Source organism: Cephus cinctus, unplaced genomic scaffold (assembly GCF_000341935.2).
Source record: "Cephus cinctus unplaced genomic scaffold, Ccin1 Ccin1_scaffold0452, whole genome shotgun sequence".
NCBI classification, from domain to species: Eukaryota; Metazoa; Arthropoda; class Insecta; order Hymenoptera; family Cephidae; genus Cephus; species Cephus cinctus.
This window is the reverse complement of record NW_014333130.1, coordinates 20,528-41,200: the sequence shown is the minus strand read 5'-3', so window position 1 is coordinate 41,200 and position 20,673 is coordinate 20,528. Positions and strand designations below refer to the sequence as shown.

Genomic DNA, 20,673 nt, shown 5'->3' with positions numbered 1-20,673 from the left:
CCAATTTAAGCAAAAGAAATAATAGCACACTTGTGTTACACGCTTTGCGAGCTACTAACGAAAATCAGGCTTATACATGTTTTACAAAAGCAGACGATACATTGTAGCAAAAAAATCACGAAGCAGTAGATCAAATTTAATGCTCAATGTACAATCACGAGCTTGCACTTATACATACTTATATTTTTAAATAATATTATTTATAAATTAAATATACACATATTTAATATAAAAATATGTAATAATATCTTCATATCAAAATATATGTATACATAATAGGTGCAAACCTGTGTGGCGTAGCACGAAAATTAAACGAAAAAAACTCCAAACATGGAATATTGCGATTACTAGATCATATTTTGTGAAAATATATTTTTATAACAAGATAATATATATGATAACAGTAAAAATATACTCATTTCAAATTTTTAAAGATAGTTGCGCTTTTTTCCGATCAGGAGGCGCCACTATTCTATGCGATTCGCATTACATTTGATAGATGGCGCTACGTTAAAAATCTAAGTCACTAGCAGCCAACTTCAGTTCGGAGTCGTATACTGCAGTTTACCCCTGCAGTTTATCCCTCGTCCGTGCTCCCAGTTCGTAATTACAAAAAGTCCCTAGTTCTGGAAGATGTAAAATGGCTGCTATCCGATAGCTGTCAAGCTCGCGAAATGTCAAGTCTTGTTAATTTTGGACGATATCGCCTTTAAAGAGTGAAGTATTTGAAAAGCGCTTTGAAATGAACACGTAGTAAGTATACGATTTAGTAATATTTCATATTGCTATAGCAGTTCTAACAGAAATGTTATACGTGTGTTATCGATATCCGGGATACGTAACCGCAAAGCACTTGCAATAAAACTCATTTCCATATAGGTTTCACGATTATTCTTTTTTAAGCATTTAATTCATGAATGTCTTATATATCCTTCATTTTCAAAATATTTTTGTTATTTCACTACTCTATATCATATGAATTAAATATTTTTTACAGTGATAGAGGAGCACCAGGCATATCTGGCAATGCTTTCGACCGATGGGTTCAAAGATCTGAATTCCCTGATGATTCTCCAATCACAAAAATGCAACACCAATTTTGGGTCACCAAGCAAACCCTGTCTCGTAAGCTGGGCAAAAAGGAGGATGACTGTATAGTATCGTCAGATGCAGAACTGGATGCTAAACTAGAACTCTTTCGAAGTATCCAAGAATCCTGTCTTTACTTACAAAAAATCATTGATAAATACCAAGAAAGATTATGCAGTCAGTTACTGGACTTTTATTTTTTTCTATGATCATTACTTCAAGTAATGTTGATTAATATTTGTTGTTTCTATTCTTGATTCACCTAGATTTGGCCCAAGAGGAAAATGCAATGGGTCGTTTCCTAAAAGAAGCTGGAAAGCAGGATAAAACAAGAGCTGGGAAAATGATGTCAGCAGTCGGAAAATCCCTATCTTATTCCGGTCAACAACGTCTAGCATTGCGAGCCCCATTAGTTAGGCTTTATCAGGAAGTGGAAACGTTCAGGCAACGAGCTATTGAAGATACTTTGCAAAATGTACAGGCTATGGAAAAAGCCAGAACTGAATATCGTGCTGCTCTATCGTGGATGAAGAACATATCCCAGGAACTAGATCCTGACACCTCTAAACAGTTAGAACGATTTCGAAAGGTGCAGACTCGTGTTCGCAGAGGAAAAGTTGCCTTCGATAATTTGACTCTTGACTGCCTCCAAAAAGTGGACTTACTAGCTGCAGCCCGATGTAATATGTTCAGCCATGCTCTTGTCCTCTATCAAAGTACATTGCTTAACTTTACTAAGAAATCTGCTCAGGCTTATTTAACGATAGCAAACAGCTTCAAAGGCTATCAACACTATGACTTTATGGTTGTGCGAGAACTCGCAGAATCTTCCTGTAAATTAGCTCAGGAAACTGGCAGCAGTGAAGATCCTGAGGACAAAGACAAGCTTCTTTTCTTTGACGCAGACTATCATGACAATGTCGACGAAGCCCAGGAAGTAAAACCAACTGACGAATTCCCAGCAGTAGAAAGTAACACAGCAGATGTGAAGCTTTTGGACATTGGAAATGATACAGAGGATATCCTGGGTTTAGACGGTCTTGATCTTAGCATGACAAGCACCAGTAACGATACCAAAGTACAAAACATACTGAGTTCTTCTCGCAGCGCGGAATTAAGCGATCTGTTTGGAAACCTAATGTCTGAGGGTACCCTTAATGGCAAGATATCCAGCCATGAAACTCCTTCAAGTGGACAACTGCAGCTGGACAAAAGCTTAGCCGAACTCGACTTGGCAATGGATTCCTTTGGCACTGGTGGTACTGGCTTAGACTTTATCAACCCCCCATCCTTAGCACGACAGACATCACAAGAACAAACACAGCAACCACTTCAACTATTCACTTCTGAGAGCGTAGCATTATTAGATGATATCCTTAATAGTAGCACGAATAGCAACACCGACTGGGATACCTTAACTGGCGATACTTTTTTGCCACCTGGTATACTTAAGCAAAGCCTTGGAGATGCTGCGCTTGGTACAATTCAAAAACACTTTCATGCTACAAGCAGTGATGACAAAGTAGGTACTACAGAATTAAATAATCTTGTATAAAGAAATTAATAACAATTTTCTTTACGTTAATAGACGAAGAATAAGGGTGATCGTCAAGTTGGTAATTCATGGCTTGATCTATTCGCTGAATTAGATCCACTAGCGAATAATCCAATGGAACGTCTCTCAAATGACTGCAATGCTCCAGCATAACGAAAAGAAGATATGCTGCAGATAAGTGAACTACCATAGGTACTTATGGCATATTTAGTTTATACATGACCTTAATAGCAAAGATACGATTACATTACCACGATTTTAATTTCAAAACGGTCATAGACCAGTCATTTAATCAGATAGAATCTTTTACTAAAAAAAAAGGATTTCAAATCCGAATGATGTAGAATCTCCATGTACCGATAACTTGCAAATCGTCCAAGGGATTTACATTATCCCATATTTATATTTGACATTCCAAATACATAGACATTAAGTATTATCAGGAGGCCTCGTGGATTGTCCTTGAATATTATTGGGTCTGAAACGGTTTATAACCTATCAAATACTTTTTACTAAAGATTACAAGGTAAAATGAAGCTCTGTACTTTCATCACTTTACTAGTCACAGATTTAACACTCCATTTCTTTTTGTTTATAATGGAAAAACCAAAGATTTTTTCCCCTCTCTTTTTAAACAAATATCCTCAAATAACATTCCATACTAGACACAATAATCAGATATAGTTTAAAGCTGCAGCGGCATTTTTTAATTGGATTTACCACGTCGAGTGTGTCTACGTGTAAAGTTTACTATATGAGGTTATAATAAAAAATACACCAAAACGGTGCAATGGTATGTTGTCTGCATGTATTTGCTACCTTTAACAATCCTTAACATCGTTAGGTTGACTTTCTAGTAATTCTTTTAATTATCCGTCTCATAAAACATTGTTAATTCTTTTCTTTTTAAAAGGCTCTTGGAACATTTAGGGATTCTTGCGTAATGGATATAAAGCAAATGTAGAGGTATAGGGAAACCGTACGATTGCTGACTTGATTGACAGTCAGTATGAATTTGACAATTCGGATGTTTAACTATTACTTTAATAAATATGTCGCGTACGATACTAGAATCTCATTATGTTCAGGTCGCGAGAATTACGGTATTCTTGGCAAATCGTGAAGGCCATCTCACGTGTAAGTCGATAGAGTTCCTTGGGAAAGGGTAAACGATCACAGTGTTAAGTTGAAATTTAAAAAGGTAAAAACTAAAAATTGTAAAAAATCTAGCGACGATGGGTAACCAATTATTATCGGGCTCAAGCGTCGAAGAACTGCGCCATTGCAGTCTTTACCCTGAAACAGTAATATCAATTGCGTCATACTCTTATGTAAATGTTTACACATCGTGAGAATTTATTATGATTCTAATGAATTTATTTGATTTAATAGATTTTAATGAAAAACATCACGCTACGTACTTATCGAACAACTGTGAATCATTCGTGTGACGTAATTGTTGCAAAATACGGTAGAGACCTAACTCGCGCAGTCGTGCCTGACGTTGCGCAGCACCAGGTTCCTCCTTCCAGACTAGGTTGCACACGCAAAATATAGCAGCCACTTGGAGTTTAACGTTGCTGTGCATCTGTAACAGATATGATATTGGGATTCGACATGTTAGTTACGCACTCCAAAGACTTGAGGGAAACCTTTGAAAAAAAAAAAAAAAACGAACCATATAATCCATGAGTTTTTTGAGTACATCCTCATTAGCCATTATGTGATCACGGGCGCGATCCCCGTCGGCCACATTGGCTAGGATACAGAGAGCCTGCTCTTTGACATCCGCCGGATGTTCCGGATCCTCGAGAACGAGTATGACGGCCTGCATTACGTGAGCGGCATGCTCGCCCATTATACGATCGATGTGCGCTTTGGTCGAAAGAAGATTGCGTAGGAGACCCAGAGTCTTCATAAGGACAGCGAGCTCAGGATCAGCCAGAAGGCGGAAAATCTGATCGGTACCAAGACACGAGAGGATCTGTGATTTGACGCGCTGTTCCGCCTGGAAGGCTACGTTCATCAAAGCCCAAATGCCATTCAGACGAAGAGCTGGATCAGGGCGTTTGGTGAGAGAACACAGTAATTCCACTCCACCAGATTCTAGGATGGGCTCCTTGCTTGGACTGAATTCCAGGAGTAGATTGCATAAGGTACTCGATGCCACTGTCAACAAATCCTCCTCGCCTTCACCCCTACCTACATCGCAGGGAATAGATCGTTCAAGCACTCCGATCGTCCTTTGTTTAGATTGTTCCTGGGAGAAAGCAGCTTTGCGAAATCGTTCGAAGCTCACCCTCCAATCCCTTGTCGGCACCATGAAGAAGCTGCATTAGGGGCCTCCACACAGCGTGATCCTGGAAAGTAGTTCGTAGTTGCTGGACACTCCTGGAGAGAGAATGCAGACATCGCACAGCAGCCAAACGAACTCGTGGACCACCAGGATCTTGTAGACCAGAAACCACCTGTTCCATAAGACTCTCCGTTTCGATGATCCTCTTTCGAATGTCCTCATCATTAGCACCCAGTGAAGCGAATGCACGAAATGCTGCTTGCCGCATATCTTGAGACAACGTCGCGTCCTGTACCTGATAGGTACAATTGGTCATTTCGATACATCAAAACAATTTGCTTCAAGCTACTTGTGAAGAACTTACCAGCGGCTGGGGCCTTAGTAATTCTGCCAGAGTGGGTATGAGATGATTACTAATAGATGCCAATCGCTGAAGTTCTGTGTCAACTTCCGTAAGATAAGCCAAAGTCTCTGCGGCTGCTACTCTTTCTCGCGGTGGTCTTTCCCGATGGCACAATCTTACCAGACATGGTAAAGCTCTGTAAACGACGCGGGGATCCGTCGAGGACAGTGCTCCAGCTCTATACATATATGCTACACAACGTGCAGCTTCCAGTTGTACTAACGAGCTTCGCTCCCGTCCCATGAGTTGACCTAGTGCTGCAGGTACGACTTTGCCCTGTACATTGCTGGTACTAGCAGCAGCGACCATCGCCGATACTGAGTGATTCTGATAGCACATATTGGCGAGACATGCTAAAGCAGGTAATTGTACATCAGCCAAAGGAGAATCTAGCTGAGCTGCTAAAGCAACCACAGCACCTCCCTTCGACAATGCATTTTGTTCCTCAGCAGTCTGTGGGTATGAACGTTTTTCTTTGTTTCAGGTTTTAATTTCAAAACCTCGTTACTGTAAAATATATAATTACCTTACATGCCGCGGTTAAAATAGTTGCTACACAGACTTGGCAGGTGACAGATCTACTAGCCAGAGTCAGTAAACGAGGTACCAGTGCAGGATTTTGGTAAATGGTATGTACTGGTGCTGCTGCATGTTGAAAAACTGTGCGCAAGCAGCGCAAACATGCTTCTATAAGCAAATCTGATAATTTGCCTTTTCCTTGACAGGGTTCTTCTAATATAGGAGTACTTAATAATACTTGAAGTATTAAAGGTACTACACCCAAATCTATAAGTGCCAGTACATGCTGATCAGTTCCTTTTGCTAGAGAGCCTAAAGTAACAGAAGATTCTAGACGAACACGTTCTCCGACTGTGCCTGATGTATCTCCTAATAATTGCAATAGTCGAGGTACTACCCCCTGCGCTATCACAGAACCCTTCTGGCGGTTACTCCCAATCACTGAATTCTTGAGGCATCTGTTGAATGAGAACAAAATATATGATACCGTCCAAAAACTTCAACTTTGTATTAAGTAATCCAAACTGCTGTGTTCTTAAAACTGTATATATATTCTTTTCAAGCATCAACAAAAACGATTACCAAATATACAGTTACAAAGTAACAAATTATATCAGATCATAATTATTAACATTAAATACCTAAGCATATTTTTCAAATCTCGAACTGCACAATCCAATGAATAATTTAGAGGTTATATGAATTTCACTCACATTATGGCTTCAAGACATTTTTGCGGGTCCGGCGAATACAGCTCGTCGATGTAGCTTCTTGAGCTTTCGACGTCCTGACAAAGATTAAAATAAAAACTCCGATTAATAATTATTTTCATACATAGAATATCACTGAAAATGTGCTAGGAATGAATGTCAAAGGCAAAGGACCGGCCCTAAGCTAACAAACCTCGAATACAGCACTCACCATGAAGGGCTGCATCACCGAGACCATGATCATTCTCTTGATTTCTCACATAAATAAAGGGTTGTCTTACACCTGGAAATAGTTTTGGGCAATCGTTTGCCACGAGGAAGCCGTCAAACCCTCTGATTATTACGTGAACTACAGTACCACTCGATTACGAAGCACGACTTCTACGTTATAAAATAATTCGAGCTGACTTCAGACGTATTTCATACAAGTGGTAATAAGTTTGCTACCCTGATCACCACTGGCTCTGCCACTGCCTCATTTTCTGAAATTGCTGAGTTTTCAGGCTCGTCGAAGAAATTGAAATAAGGAACCTTCGTAATTGATTTTCATAAGATACAACCAAATTTTAACGAAAATATAGTAAATAATATAGCATATTCGTTGACAAAATGTCTATGGTTAATAAGATAATACGTTCCGTCGAAACTCGTATAGGTTAGTCAAAACTTAAGTAATATTTTGATTGAACAATTTTCTAAATCTATTAGTAATCTTTACTTGTTTTTAGATATTAAAATTTTATTAATGATAATGTCATTTCAGGTTTTAATATGTTTATTCAGTTTAATAGCTTGAGTATATCTTCTGTGAGAACATTGGATCAGGATTGGCGAGCAAAGTAAATTTTTATATTGTTGTGTGCAATAGGTAGTATATAATATATGGTTCCAGGAAAGGTTTGACTAAAAATCCTAATGCTTTTGGAGCACTGACTAATTTGGCAGATTATACCTTTTTGGATGGAAGACCAACACCTTATGGAATTAGACAAAAAACACGCATAAATAAACAAATAAACTATGCTGTATGTATACACTTCTAAATTGTTTTAAATGATTATCTGTAGTATCGTATTATACTGTAATATTCTATTTCAGCAAAGAATTAAAAAACTAATATCTGAAGTAGATTACGCTGTTGAAAGACATAATAAGAAGCAAAAAGAAATGGAAGAAAGAAGGAATAGTATTATCAGCAACAAGTTAAAACCAAAAGGAGATCTCCTATTAGAAAAATCTGATAAAAATTAAGAAATATTGTAAATCAGACAAAAAACAAGTACGAATGCAATACATAAAAATAAAATCTTTATAACAACCCTACATTTAGTAACACTAGTTTTCTTATAAATTCACAACTGCAATAAACAACCTTGGTCCAGTTATATTTTATTTTTAAAAATAAAATGTATTTCTCAAATTTGATGTATGTACATACATACACATTTTGTTCTACACCGTTGGCTATTCCGGTGGTCGAGTTTTATATCTCGATTCTCGAAGTAACTCGACCATTCAAGAATAATGTAACAGAATCGAGATTCGAGATGTATCTCAATATCATAATAAAAATCAACAAGATCCAAGTTGTCTAAGCCTCCTTCACGGCTGTTATTAATATCCTAATCGGACCAGTGTACTGACGAAACATACAGGAAGAAAGAGTAAACGATTTGCATACGTTCAAATGTAAAATGACGTCTGTGGATTCTGGAGTGGAGACAGGGAACGATTCAAACGACAGTTTGGTAGCTCAACATGAAAGTCTCGCAAGTAATCAAATTCCAGGCAGCAGTACAACAATCAGCACGAACTCGTCAGGAACATCGTATGCAGTCAATTCCCAAGGGCAAGAACAAAGCAGCATGAGTTTTGAAGAAACACCAGCTAAATTATCGCTTCTACCAGGAGCGACTATATATCCAGCTATAGAAAACTCACCCACATCCAGTCAGATCAGTTTACCAACAAGTTCATCTGAATCAATTTTGTTTCGTTGTATCGATGCAAGACCCGACAAGGTAAGTCAGCATGAATATTCACCAGGTAATAGTTTTTTGGAAGTTGCTATTCATTATATTTTATTACTACAGCTATTGGAGTTTCGTATTCCACCTATGTGTAATATGACGGGCCTTCCAATGATGGGAGTTTTCAGAGCAAGTGAGTATCAATTTAACTTTCTCTTCATAATACAGATCAGAGCACAGCATATTTAGCTCGTCATAAGGCTCTTATTTGCACTGTTTTACAAACATATCTTAATAGTTTATGAAGTATTTATATTTACTTTAATTACTATGTTTTTGATCCGTATTGATGCTAAATGATGAGATTTAATCTTAAATATATTTGATAATAATGCTGCCTTGTTATTTTTGTTAAGACATTTTTGTACATTCAATAATTTTGTCTCTTTTTTAACTACTACGTAGAAACATCCTCTCCTGCACATTGGAGAAGAAAGGAAAGTCTTATCTATAGAGACTTTACTGGGCCTCTTAATGAGCGTAAAATGAGACTTGCAGCAGCTACCAACAATATCGAGTTAATGCGACATTTGCTCAGCATAGGTGTATCACCAAATAATCAGGATAGAAGAGGTCGTTCTCCACTTCATTTGGCATCCTGCAGGTATATATCTGTTATATGAAATAATCACGATATTTTAGATGCAATTATTAAATATATTAATTTTCCTATATCATAACTATGCACAGAGGGTACACAGAAATGGTGCGTCTATTGCTAGCATACAGAGCAGATATCAACCAGCGGGATTGTCTTGGAAACACACCATTGCATCTAGCAGCCTGTACTAGTAAAACATCAGTCGTGACACTGCTTTTGAAGGGCGGTACTGACGTGCTCTCCTCTGATGCATTTGGATGCAATCCTTTACAGTTGGCACAATCGAAATTAAGGATGCTCCAGAACTGCAGAGGGTCTGATATGAAAAAGGTCAAGGATGAAGTACACAATGTTGTAGGAATGTTACTTGCATATCTACAAAAACAAAGAGATGCGCGCGATCAGGTTGAAGTTTTAAGTACATTTTGCTCCCGCCTTTCACTCTCAAACACTTCCGACGAGGTTCAGGATGACGTCAGAGATTTATTGGCCAACATAAACTCTCTCAGTCTGACGAATTAAATCGTTCACATTATTTTAATTCAATTTCCCTATTCTTTGTCTTTAATTTCATTTGATTCATTCTGGTACTCCTGAATAATAGGTTTTGGGAAAAGTTAACGTCAGTTCTCAAGAATCAAAATCATTTGTTATAAATAATTATCATTCGCAAGATTAACAGACTCCATAAAATTTGCTCACCAACTACTTATTGACCATTTTTATAAAAATGATGCATAGTTGCAAAAATCATACATTGCAATGTTTGTCTTGTGGTTAGCATATTTCAAAAAGTTGGATTAAACCTCGTATGAAAGTTATTGTATACAGTGTAAGAAACGTGTCCAGATAATTAGAATCAATTGTTCTATTTACAATATTGAATCAGTAAATCTCATATAGGTCCATAGATGGTATAGGTACAGGAATGGAGTAGAACTTGCAGTTATACCAGTATAGTAGATACATATGTAATAATGCGATCAAAACGACTCCTTAAACTTTCAACTCATCTTGAACAATTTCTATTAGGAATTTTGTGTTTAACGAAAGCAAAAAGAGGAAATACGTATGATAAATTAACGTTCGATATTGAAGGGAGCCTACAATTTTTCATTGACACGTGATACGCATCAAAGTTTTCTGTATGTCGACCATTATATAACTGGAAATATTAAGATGTATTTTTATTTTTATGAAATTATATCCTCTATTATTGTATACATTACTCACGGTACTTTTACTCAAATGTTAAAAACAATTTAACTACATCTCCACGAGTCTTTTACTCATTCTCGGGTTGAATGTCATTGTCAAAAGCTGTAGATACCCCATGTAATAATAATAATAATATCAAGAGACTCGGACAAGTCTCTTACATTTTCTTATACATATTGGTCTTGTGTTAATAGTAAGCGTAAATATTATATACAATATTATATGTATACATAAATTAGATTTTGGTGAATAAAAATAATACATTATCTTATATTCTTGTAAATACCTACTATTTTTCCCGGTACAAAAAAGTACATAGGCTCAATATACTATAGTACTATAGGAATTAGTAACTGGAAAATATAATAGTAAAACTGTCGAAAATGTGCAATAAAAACGCATTTTTATTTCTACAATATTTTGCAATATTCGCAATAACATCAGATTAATATTTTTTATAGATCTCTCTTGTAAATAGAATCTTCATTTAAAAGAAAAACAATCACTATTATAAACATACGAAATCAACAATCGCGCATCTGCCGTGGTTTCTGGAACAAGTATTAATAAATGAACCGACATTCGGCAGAGGTCTAAATATTTTTTGTCGCATTAGGAAATTCATGGAATTTCGTGCCTTGACAAAATACTATAATTAGTCAAATATTTAACAGGAATTCTCTAAAAGCTCGAGAAATCATTCTAGCCTATTATAGACTGCTACCCAAATACTGTCTCTGGCTTATTATCTTGGCACCAACTTCGTAATACTTGTATATGCCTTTAATGTTTAAATTATTTTGTATATATTTTCTAGAATAATTCAACATATAGTGTCCGTACGAAGACAATCGAATGAGCATGAAAAAAGAGGCTCTATATGTGTGGGCAGAGTATATTTTTTAAAGTATAATTTTGTTGTATAATCATCATTAATACAACGAATAGTGGCTGATGGAAGAAAATGGAAAAAAATAGAAGGGAATGAGATTCTCCTTCCAAGATACTCGATAAACTATCGGCTCCACACGTGGAGCTCCTTTTTATTTAAATCTATTTCTTCTTTTTTTTAACGATTAGACACAGAAGATGGGACAATTACGTCGTATCAAGTTGCCGAGCTGAACCAAAAATCTTACCAAAATAGTGCTCTCTCTCTTTCTAATTCTTATTGATAACTATAATGACTTGTTGAAATGACAATATTTGATATGTGCGACGTGAAATAACGAAATAGAATAGTATTGTGATTTATTTGTTGGATTGTGGGTATAAATATTAATAAAGTGAAATTATAGAAGCTCAGTCGGCATAACTCACTATGAAGTGCCGATTTACCGCGTAAATACGCATTTACTCATCTTTTCTAAGTATCAATAGAATAACGTATAGTCGGTCCCTGAGTTCGATGTGTTTTTTTGACACGTCGAAACCAATAACATCTCTATGAAGGTGCACGTATCACTACATAATATGTTTTTTACAAAGTGTGCACCTACATGGTTTTGCACTAAATATATTTTATTGTTCTGTCTCAACATATATTTACGTTCGTCTATGGAAAACCGTGTGTGATTTGTTAAGAATTACATTGCTTACGACGTGCAAAAAAAAGACATTGAACTCGTAGATCGTGTTCTTACAACCTTAAAATCTAGTCGTTAATGTTTCATTTCTTGCTCTTTAATTCGTTTAATCGAAATAATTTTAATAGAGGAATGTTTGAAACAATCTTCAAATGCGGATACCCAAACGACTAAAGATAAATTTAATAATTCTGTTTTGTCGTTGGGCATCATTTTATTTAAAATGGATTATTAAACATTTCTATATTTATTGAGCGCTAATATAAGTAGGATGATAATAGTCACTTCCCATTTTGATAAGTAGAAAAGTTATGATCATGAGCAATTGGAATGAATCAATGAAATAATAAAAATAAATTCTATGATATTTTACAACCATTCATTATGTTTCATTTATCTGAAGATTTAGTAACTTATAAAAATTATGTTTAAAAATAGAAAGTGACTTTATTAATCAGCCCGCATTGAACCTACTTTATTTTATTCATGGCTGATAAAGTGAATCCTGAGTGATTCTTTGATGCGATGGTTCTAGCCACTTCTAATTGAATTTTCACTATTCATTGTTAGGTCCCTGACACGATTTATGACTTAAGGGATCCTATAAATTCTAAAGACAATCATATTCCGCATTTTTCTCAATGATTGCTTTCACTGTTTTGATTCAAGTACCTGGATCTTTGACTCACTGAAGTTATTCAATGATCATATCACGGAGTCATGACTGTTGCCAGAGACGGAAATACTTCAGCCTGAAGAGGTCCATAATCCACTTCTTCTCCATCCACAGTTAAATGACCTATAGGACCATTAACTTCCGGTTCTATACGAAAAGCTTGTACTGGAATCATTTCCACTCCAGAGCATGTTAGATGAGTCCCACTACTTAGACCCAGTAGAAACTGATAAATAAACGAAGAACCATATAATCTAATGGTTCATATTTGACATAGTTACTAATCGATTTGTTATCTTACTTGAAGCAAATTTGCTCTGGTGATACCCGCTCTCACAATAAGTAACCAGATGACACCATCAGCTAATCTAGCACGTGGTGCAAAAAAACAATCTTGCGCCAAGTGCGTTTGGTAAGCTGCATGCACCATTACAAAGTTTCCTAGAATTAAATAAATGACCATCTGTTAATTTTTAATATTTTTTCATATCATACTATGGAAGATCATAGGTCACCTTTAATTTGAATCCATGTACTTGGAAGCTGAGCCGTCAAAGCCGGTGTCTTGCCGGGGGGACCGTAAATGATTCGATTGTCGGTATTTTCAGCACCTAAGTTTGGTGATAAGTCTTTTTAAAACATGCGTATGGAATATTAATTAAATTTCGCCCTCGAATTAGATACACACATTGTCCGATGCCATCAGATTCATTAACGCTATGATAACTTGACATTGCACCGGCGCTAAAGTAGGTTGACTTTCTAGAAGTTGCAGAATAGAAACTGTCCAGTCTATGCCTACTTTGCTTTTCGGTTTCCAAAGAAAGACTTTCGGTTATCACTTCATCTTCATCATCAAAATCATTAGATCCACTCTCTGCGCCATTAGAATTACTGTCTAGTGCATCATGGTAACTCCTGGACTCCCTAACACTCCCATATCTGAGAATACTTATAATATCTATTATAGATTCTAGATTATCTAGACGTTTCTATAAATATCTTTCGCATTATAACCGACAAATAAGTAGCTTACCGATCTAACTCATCGCCGTAACTCCTAGAGTGTGAAATCTTCCCATCATCTATATGATCCTGTTCATAAAGGCTCTCATTACTCTCAGACAGGGGTAATTTTTCACAAGGGAGATATGAAACTTTGCCTTTGTAGGTACGTAGCCCAATAAGACGTGCTACGCTCCATACTGTGAATCTCTGACCGCCAATGACACGAAGACGTTCACTCTCTATATCAATATCAGCCAAAAAACCCCAGCCAACAGAGAGAAATGAAAACATTATTTGACTTCTTGTTTCTATACGTATTAAGTCTATTGGTGTTTTTTTGCTTTTGACTACTGACAGAGCACTGATTAGCATCGGGTTAGGATCGTATGGCTCCCTAAAAGATAATTATGATTAGTACAATTTCATTTATTATAAATCAAAGGACTTACTGTTTAGCATGTGCTATGGACTTTGCTAAGCCATTCCCAGATCCGCAGGGTATTACACCTAGGGGTAACTCTTTGACTGCTTTCTCCCAATCAGGCCTCTCGAAAATTCCATTAATAACTTCGAAGAGAATACCATCTCCACCAACAGCAAGTATACCACACCATTGATATATATCTTTCGTGCGAACAAATTCACGAGCATAATTTGGATATTTTGTGATATGAATATCATAATGCCGTTCTGCCTCAGAAAGTATTGGATGGATTCTTCGTTGAAAAGTCTCTCTACCCCGTCCAGGCCCAGATTTTGGATTCAGAAGTACTAGCAACTTCTTTTGCTCACCAGGGCAAGCTAAATCAAAAACGTAACATTTATTAAGATTTGTATCATACACCAAATTATAAATTTTCTAATATCAAACTAAAAACTAGATTCCTACCCTCTTAATTGATAAAATATTTGTCAATACAGATACTACAGAATGAAAGTTTAGTTAGATAATAGTAGCTGATAGTATTGGACATTATTGTTCTAATGAAACTAAATTGCTTAATCATTAAAAGCTATATTTATGTGCAAAGAGTTATTTAAAATGCTCATTATACAAATTTGACTATGAAATTTATTCCAATTACAACCATTGATCTTTGTTGAGATCAGGAATTTAATTTAGTTCAGGTAGTGATAAAGTTCAATGATATCAAATACTACAAAAAAAAAAACAATAAAAATAAAATAAGAAGTGGATATGTTTTGTTTCTTTGTATGGGTCCGTAGTCCAAACTAAGCTGCATAATCAAAAGGAAATCTACTAGAGCTAAATATGTACCATAAATTGAAATCTGTCCTGATCATTTTTATCATAATATCATTAAATTGTAAATAAGAACGGGATGCTTATTTCATATTAAAAAATACGAAAGGATCGTAAGAGTAACTTTTATCAAGCACAAAATCCGCTAATGACTCTTGCATCAATAATACCGTTTGTATTGTTTACAAAAGATCTTTAATCTTGAGTTTTCAATTTGAAAATAGAAAGACAACAAAATGACGCACAAGAAGCTATTTGTTTAGTTGCTTCCCTAACAACCAAAAGAGCCATATTTCAGTATAATGCCGGCACAATAGCAGTACACTTTCCTTGATGCTGTTGTTTTACTGGCAATATGTTAAGATATTTTGGGATAAAAAGTTTTTGGTTTTCTGGCTTCATAGTTTTCTTGAAAATGTAGATTCAAGCCGCTAAAGTCAATATGCTTTGTTTATCTTAAGTCTAAAATATAGATAAGGATTGACTTAATGATAACACATTTCTTAATATATTTCTTATCCATAGTCTTTTCTTATAAATCAGATACAAATAAAAAGGAGAAAAGACACTGCAAAGAATATAGATCGCGTTAAAGCAAATAAAATAGACTTTGTACACCTTGTAGTTTGTATCATGTACAGACAACGATATCTCCATTACGCAGGAGAATTTCACTTTCATTTAATTCCCGCTTCGCAGCGAAAGTCGCGCTTCCGTGTCGACCCGTTTTTAGTTTCCTTTAAGTAGTAGGACAGGTAATAACATCACTTATTACTACTACTTACTGCTACTTAAAAACTGAGTACGTTGCGATACTTAAGTTTTACGTGGATTTCATGGCCATCTGACATCGACAGATAGCATTTAATAAAAACACTTAGAGCGAATGTTTTTATGGTATAAATACCTGAGTAAACCGACTATATAATCTGTTTAGCACGTTACTCATTGTTAGGCACGTACGGATTGATAAGTTTCTACTTAGTATACAATAAATATGAGCTCTTGATGATTATGATTTTTTATCGTGATTTTTGTTTAAAAAAATGTTGTACAGTAAGTTACGGCTGCTACTATGCAGAATCTTAGTACGTTAAGACATACATATAGTTCGCACATGGCTGAAGGATAAATGTACGAGTCAATTTGGCGAGACAAAGTACAGCAGAGTTTTACTTAACAAAACAGAGAACGTCAAGATGCTAGTCATTTATCTTCCATTTCAAGAATTTCATGTCATGCACGTAGAATGTTTGAAAGGAAACTAAAAAATGAGCAAACACTTTAACTAATTTCATCGACTCCTTGAACTACGACGAATGTATTAATGACGCAGTTTACTTCCTTTTTTACATATTCCAGCAGATTTGAATTTAAAAAAAGTGTCGATGTGTAGGATCGTACAAAGAAGCTGACACAAGTAGAATTTTTTTCTCTAGCAAAGTTCATACTTTCAGCATTCTACGACGTAAAGGAGTATTATTTTCTACGGGACTGAATTAAGAAAATTATATAGGAAAACGTAATGAGAGAAACTAAGCTACAATACACTAATGGGAGGTACATATACGTTGAGGCAGATCAGGGATTGTTAAGTTAGCATTATGTAATTGTGCAGTAGTAGATTATAATTTCTCATGTAATGTCAACTGCTGGTTGTTATGTCAGTGACATCTTGCAGTTCCGTTAAGCAAGTCCTGTTTTCATATCATATCTATACGTGGGTCGCAACTTTGGAGTATCACGGTCAAGTATAGCTCAGCATCAGAGTCCATAGGTTGTTATAACGTTACGTAATAGGAATGTAAAATCTTTCTTGCTATAAAATTAATGTGATTCTTCCGAACTTAACTGTGATTAATTCATTGAGTCTGGTTTCCCGGTTACTTTGTTTTTGAATGGTAGACTCATAACTACGTATTTCTCAGGGCCCGTTCTACAAACACAATTTATTGTTTAAACTCGGTTTAACTGTACGATTAGCGAATCAGTTGCATTTCTAAAATAAATCGAGTTTAAACAATAAACCGTGTTTATGAAATCAAGGTTTATTTATCTATTTTGTATATCGTAAGTTGTACCCGTATATACATTATTGTACATACTATAGCTTGTATCTATAATTATGATATAGTACGTTCTAAGTTCTCCCAGAATCTTTTTACCGTTATAGGTACAATTAGCTCACCTGGTCTGTCGTCATCCAACGAAAATCAGTTTTAATTTGTTAGGAAACAAGTACTTCGTTTATGTATGCTCTTATATAATGTAATGATTATGCAGCTTTAACGCATATAATTATATTTCATTAAGAGAGATTATGTAAATACAATTTCATTATTTGTCCTATGTTTCTTCAAACCCATTCACATGCATCATTAGTAAGGAATTATGTGAATGGCAATTGAAGATTGGAATATAATATTGTCATCAATAACCCATTAAGAATCATACAGTAAACAGATATGTGGTTTCAGATAAAATACAACGTATGAAAATGAATGCGTTGTAATTATTCTTACCAATTGTATATTAATTATAGCAGATTAAACTATAAGGTTTATGACTTACCATTTAGTAATGATTCTAAATTACCATGAGTGGGGCTCATTAGCATCTTTGGCACAGGCATTCTGGCAACTAGACATTTTATTGCCAATCTCCATCTACTTGCCTCTCTCAAGTTATCCTCATACTTATCAAAACTTCGAAAACGTAATGTGATTGTCGTTCTCTCGCGTCTTCTTGCACCTTTCACTCGTGCCTTCTTCAAAATATATGCATAGATATAAAGGTATGCTGAAGTATCATATTCATCGTATGGCAGGAAATTCTCTGTTGATTCAACAACCCTCAGTTGTATCTTGGAAGCTCCAGGACGACAGGCACAACTATCAGCACTACGCTTTTTTGAGCACATACATCGACAGCCTATTATGTCGTTCAAAGCTATTGTCTCAGTCTTGGTGGAACCATTGCTCTCCTTTTGCAAACTTAAACCCTTTTCAGTAAGTTTTACACGATAGAATGTGTTTTTCTTTGATGTTATGTAAAATGTTTCTTCAAGTACAGTACTTGAGCAAATTTGTCCATCTCCCGCCATACTGATAATATGTAACAACAATATCATTAAATTATAAAATATTGTATGATATATATACACACACACACACACACACACACACACACACACACACACATATACATGCATAAAGACACAGGATTTCATTAATGAATTTCAATAATAGTTATTGGCTAACTTGCTCACCGATGCAGAACATTAACAGTTGTATGACTTGCATACACATACTTAACAAACTTTAATGCTCAATTGACAAACTGCCATGCCAGAATTTATAATCGTCATAATGTGTACTTGAAGCAAATAGTATACATATAATAAACTCTAATGGGTTTAGGAACTTTACACACTCAGATATTCCTTTTGAATAATATAGGTGCATACCTGCCACAGGCGAATTTTAATCAACAGATAGATTAAAAGCGATTGGCTTTCCTTTATTGACTCGTAGGATAAAGGCAACTGAAACAGTTTACGTTCAAAATTTACATGACTTTCAAACTATTGACATCATTCATTTTTCTTGAGTATCATAAAAATTAAAGTATGCTGGATTATCACGTTATGACACGCCTAGTCTCTATGATGATAAGTACTCTATAATAAAGATACACGACACAGTAAATTATTTTTGTTTATACTTATTCAAAGGTCGATTTAAAGAAAATGTTCTTTTTAAAAATATCTTCCTACTCAATTTCAATTGATATTTTCACAAATAATTCGCTTTTTCCAAAACTCATATATATCAATCATGTTTTATATCTTATTATTTGTGTGTCTCGCGATATTTTCATACGTATTTGTAGAAATAACTTGAGGACATAAGTACAAATCTCACTATGTTATCATTCGGAATTGAACACAAGTTCCGCACCTGATCCCGGCAAAGCAGTCACTGGACTTGGAAATACTTGCAGCACACTCTTCTTTCTTTGATTAAACACTACTCTTCAACCTACCACTTCTTCCGTTTAGCACTTTCATAAGTCAATCGTGCTATCTGCTCCATTCCAGCAGATTTTGGTACATGAAAATTGAGTAGTGCTGCCATCTTTAAGAAAAGAATTAATGTTAATAATATTGTGATTATATTTTCATAATCATTGTACAATTTATTTCCACGAAAAAAGTAATTAAAATATATAGGAATTCGAATAGAAAACAGTGATGATGACGATACTGATGAATATTAAACACTTTTATCATTTTTGTTTCTCTTGGTTTACCGACAGGTGGTATAAGAGTTTAGGATTGGAATAAACAATTGCTGCACCCTATACGGTTTCCGTTTCAATAGTAACGCTGAACATCCCAAGAGAGAGGTTTCTTTCCCGAGGTGTCAAAAATGGTGAGTGGTTGGACGTATTTTGGTTTGCTTGAAAAATCCGACAGCATCCACTATACGGGCGAATTATTTAGACCGTGTGGTTGACAAGCTTGGAGCTAATATTGTCCTTTAAATTAATCCTAATGAATTTTATTTTCAGGGTATAGACATTAATCATAAACACGATCGCAAAGTCCGGCGTACGGAGCCCAAGTCACAGGATGTCTACCTGCGACTCCTCGTCAAGGTATCTATTTCTTTCTATTCTTATTTTTATAAATCAATGGATTCTCTTATATATTTTGAATTTCAGTTGTATTTATCAATATTAGTTTTGTTAATATACACATCTTCTATGAATTGGTGTTTTCATAAGTTATGATGTTGTTTGTGTAGCAGGAGGGACACGTGTAGTAACGTAGCTCCTCTGTGTTACTATAATTTTATATCTATAAGCGGACCGCACTCTGTGTCAGTCTGGAATGGACTGGTTCAATTTGAATGTTCGCAAGAGTATATTCAAATCAGCTTTCCTATTCCGGCTTTCAACATTAGTTGAAAGTCGTTTATATTAGCTGATACAGTTTTTATATTCAAGAGTTAGCATTTACTTAATTATATTCTTTTGTTACATTAACTAAAAATTTAATAATTTTTTCACAGCTATACCGGTTCCTGGCTCGTCGTACAAATAGCAAATTTAACAAGATCATTCTGAAACGTCTCTTTATGAGTAAAATCAACCGCCCACCAATTTCTTTGGCACGTGTTGTCAGATTTATGAAGAAACCTGGACGTGAGAATAGTATCGCAGTCATTGTAGGTACAGTGACAGATGATGCTAGAATCTTTGAAGTTCCCAAATTGACGGTAAGTTATTTGATACATATTTTCATTAGACTGTGAATTATAAATAAGCTTATTTCGTCAATGGCTTCTTAGGTATGCGCTCTGCGTATCACTGAGAAGGCCAGAGGTCGCATCCTAAAGGCAGGTGGTGAGATTATCACTTTCGACCAATTGGCTCTGCGTGCTCCTACTGGAAAACGCACTGTTTTGATGCAAGGGCGTCGTAACGCTCGTGAGGCTGTCAAACACTTTGGACCAGCTCCAGGTGTTCCACATTCTCATACAAAACCCCTTGTGCGATCAAAGGGTCGTAAGTTCGAAAGGGCCAGAGGTCGCAGGCGTAGCTGCGGCTACAAGAAGTAAAGAACTTCTATCTACCATCATTTATTGTACCATTGATTGTATAATGGAAAATAAATTATGGTATCTTTACAAAAATTAATTCACATATTTCCAT

At 35.6% G+C, this 20,673-nt stretch overlaps 6 protein-coding genes across 22 annotated transcripts; 4 read left to right on the top strand and 2 right to left on the bottom strand.

Annotated features, from left to right (window-relative positions):
• Positions 1-603: 603 nt before the first annotated feature.
• On the top strand, positions 604-3,440 carry LOC107267713 (islet cell autoantigen 1). Its single transcript, XM_015739728.2, has 4 exons — positions 604-753; positions 998-1,266; positions 1,356-2,611; positions 2,678-3,440. The coding sequence occupies exons 1-4, from the start codon at positions 743-745 to the stop codon at positions 2,795-2,797; spliced, it is 1,656 nt and encodes a 551-aa protein (XP_015595214.1). The 5' UTR covers positions 604-742; the 3' UTR covers positions 2,798-3,440.
• Positions 3,439-6,951, bottom strand: LOC107267711 (armadillo repeat-containing protein 8). Of its 3 annotated transcripts, none has more exons than XM_015739717.2 (8): positions 6,784-6,951; positions 6,576-6,649; positions 5,870-6,320; positions 5,305-5,796; positions 4,944-5,235; positions 4,323-4,846; positions 4,066-4,232; positions 3,439-3,940 (listed from the first exon to the last, which is right to left on the bottom strand). In XM_015739717.2, the coding sequence occupies exons 1-8, from the start codon at positions 6,814-6,816 to the stop codon at positions 3,904-3,906; spliced, it is 2,070 nt and encodes a 689-aa protein (XP_015595203.1). In that variant the 5' UTR covers positions 6,817-6,951; the 3' UTR covers positions 3,439-3,903. The 3 variants fall into 3 exon arrangements, with proteins under 3 accessions (XP_015595203.1, XP_024940797.1, XP_024940796.1); XM_025085029.1 differs by having other exon boundaries at positions 6,504-6,649; positions 6,784-6,923; XM_025085028.1 differs by having other exon boundaries at positions 6,766-6,898.
• Positions 6,865-7,895, top strand: LOC107267718 (39S ribosomal protein L52, mitochondrial). Its single transcript, XM_015739738.2, has 5 exons — positions 6,865-7,003; positions 7,076-7,227; positions 7,336-7,411; positions 7,465-7,597; positions 7,671-7,895. The coding sequence occupies exons 2-5, from the start codon at positions 7,182-7,184 to the stop codon at positions 7,821-7,823; spliced, it is 408 nt and encodes a 135-aa protein (XP_015595224.1). The 5' UTR covers positions 6,865-7,003; positions 7,076-7,181; the 3' UTR covers positions 7,824-7,895.
• Positions 7,896-8,084: 189 nt separating this feature from the next.
• On the top strand, positions 8,085-10,692 carry LOC107267715 (ankyrin repeat domain-containing protein 54). The gene is made up of 4 exons (XM_015739734.2): positions 8,085-8,593; positions 8,666-8,735; positions 9,008-9,206; positions 9,293-10,692. Exons 1-4 carry the CDS (start codon positions 8,267-8,269, stop codon positions 9,723-9,725), a joined length of 1,029 nt encoding a protein of 342 aa, XP_015595220.1. The 5' UTR covers positions 8,085-8,266; the 3' UTR covers positions 9,726-10,692.
• A 115-nt stretch (positions 10,693-10,807) lies between these two features.
• Positions 10,808-19,106, bottom strand: LOC107267712 (sphingosine kinase 2). 15 transcript variants are annotated; one of them, XM_025085032.1, is made up of 9 exons: positions 19,000-19,106; positions 17,527-18,059; positions 14,141-14,492; positions 13,847-14,085; positions 13,720-13,768; positions 13,372-13,634; positions 13,199-13,294; positions 12,985-13,124; positions 10,808-12,909 (listed from the first exon to the last, which is right to left on the bottom strand). In XM_025085032.1, exons 1-9 carry the CDS (start codon positions 19,089-19,091, stop codon positions 12,718-12,720), a joined length of 1,956 nt encoding a protein of 651 aa, XP_024940800.1. In that variant the 5' UTR covers positions 19,092-19,106; the 3' UTR covers positions 10,808-12,717. The 15 variants fall into 15 exon arrangements, with proteins under 15 accessions (XP_024940800.1, XP_024940802.1, XP_015595212.1 ...); XM_025085034.1 differs by having other exon boundaries at positions 13,372-13,625; XM_015739726.2 differs by adding an exon at positions 18,422-18,499 and having other exon boundaries at positions 13,720-14,085; positions 17,527-18,076; positions 18,915-19,051.
• Positions 19,107-19,281: 175 nt separating this feature from the next.
• Positions 19,282-20,658, top strand: LOC107267717 (60S ribosomal protein L18). The gene is made up of 4 exons (XM_015739737.2): positions 19,282-19,388; positions 19,528-19,614; positions 20,031-20,237; positions 20,310-20,658. Exons 1-4 carry the CDS (start codon positions 19,386-19,388, stop codon positions 20,577-20,579), a joined length of 567 nt encoding a protein of 188 aa, XP_015595223.1. The 5' UTR covers positions 19,282-19,385; the 3' UTR covers positions 20,580-20,658.
• The last annotated feature ends 15 nt before the right edge of the window (positions 20,659-20,673 follow it).

Excerpts from the sequence above, each read along its gene's own strand:
- LOC107267713 (XM_015739728.2), top strand. Across the intron at positions 1,267-1,355 it reads ATACCAAGAAAGATTATGCA|ATTTGGCCCAAGAGGAAAAT; the intron begins GTCAGTTACTGG and ends TGATTCACCTAG. Across the intron at positions 2,612-2,677 it reads CTACAAGCAGTGATGACAAA|ACGAAGAATAAGGGTGATCG; the intron begins GTAGGTACTACA and ends TTACGTTAATAG.
- LOC107267711 (XM_025085028.1), bottom strand. The coding sequence starts at position 6,816 with ATGATCATGGTCTCGGTGATGCAGCCCTTCATGGTGAGTGCTGTATTC. Across the intron at positions 4,847-4,943 it reads TGCCGACAAGGGATTGGAGG|GTAGGGGTGAAGGCGAGGAG; the intron begins GTGAGCTTCGAA and ends CCTGCGATGTAG. Across the intron at positions 3,941-4,065 it reads GATTCACAGTTGTTCGATAA|GGTAAAGACTGCAATGGCGC; the intron begins GTACGTAGCGTG and ends TTACTGTTTCAG.
- LOC107267718 (XM_015739738.2), top strand. The coding sequence starts at position 7,182 with ATGTCTATGGTTAATAAGATAATACGTTCCGTCGAAACTCGTATAG. Across the intron at positions 7,228-7,335 it reads TTCCGTCGAAACTCGTATAG|GTTTTAATATGTTTATTCAG; the intron begins GTTAGTCAAAAC and ends ATGTCATTTCAG. Across the intron at positions 7,412-7,464 it reads GATCAGGATTGGCGAGCAAA|GAAAGGTTTGACTAAAAATC; the intron begins GTAAATTTTTAT and ends ATATGGTTCCAG.
- LOC107267715 (XM_015739734.2), top strand. The coding sequence starts at position 8,267 with ATGACGTCTGTGGATTCTGGAGTGGAGACAGGGAACGATTCAAACGAC. Across the intron at positions 8,736-9,007 it reads GATGGGAGTTTTCAGAGCAA|AAACATCCTCTCCTGCACAT; the intron begins GTGAGTATCAAT and ends ACTACTACGTAG. Across the intron at positions 9,207-9,292 it reads CTTCATTTGGCATCCTGCAG|AGGGTACACAGAAATGGTGC; the intron begins GTATATATCTGT and ends AACTATGCACAG.
- LOC107267712 (XM_025085030.1), bottom strand. The coding sequence starts at position 19,091 with ATGGCAGCACTACTCAATTTTCATGTACCAAAATCTGCTGGAATGGAG. Across the intron at positions 14,493-17,526 it reads TTTAGAATCATTACTAAATG|CTTGCCCTGGTGAGCAAAAG; the intron begins GTAAGTCATAAA and ends TTTTTGATTTAG. Across the intron at positions 12,910-12,984 it reads CCAGAGCAAATTTGCTTCAA|TTTCTACTGGGTCTAAGTAG; the intron begins GTAAGATAACAA and ends TTTATTTATCAG.
- LOC107267717 (XM_015739737.2), top strand. Across the intron at positions 19,615-20,030 it reads ACCTGCGACTCCTCGTCAAG|CTATACCGGTTCCTGGCTCG; the intron begins GTATCTATTTCT and ends ATTTTTTCACAG. Across the intron at positions 20,238-20,309 it reads TTGAAGTTCCCAAATTGACG|GTATGCGCTCTGCGTATCAC; the intron begins GTAAGTTATTTG and ends ATGGCTTCTTAG.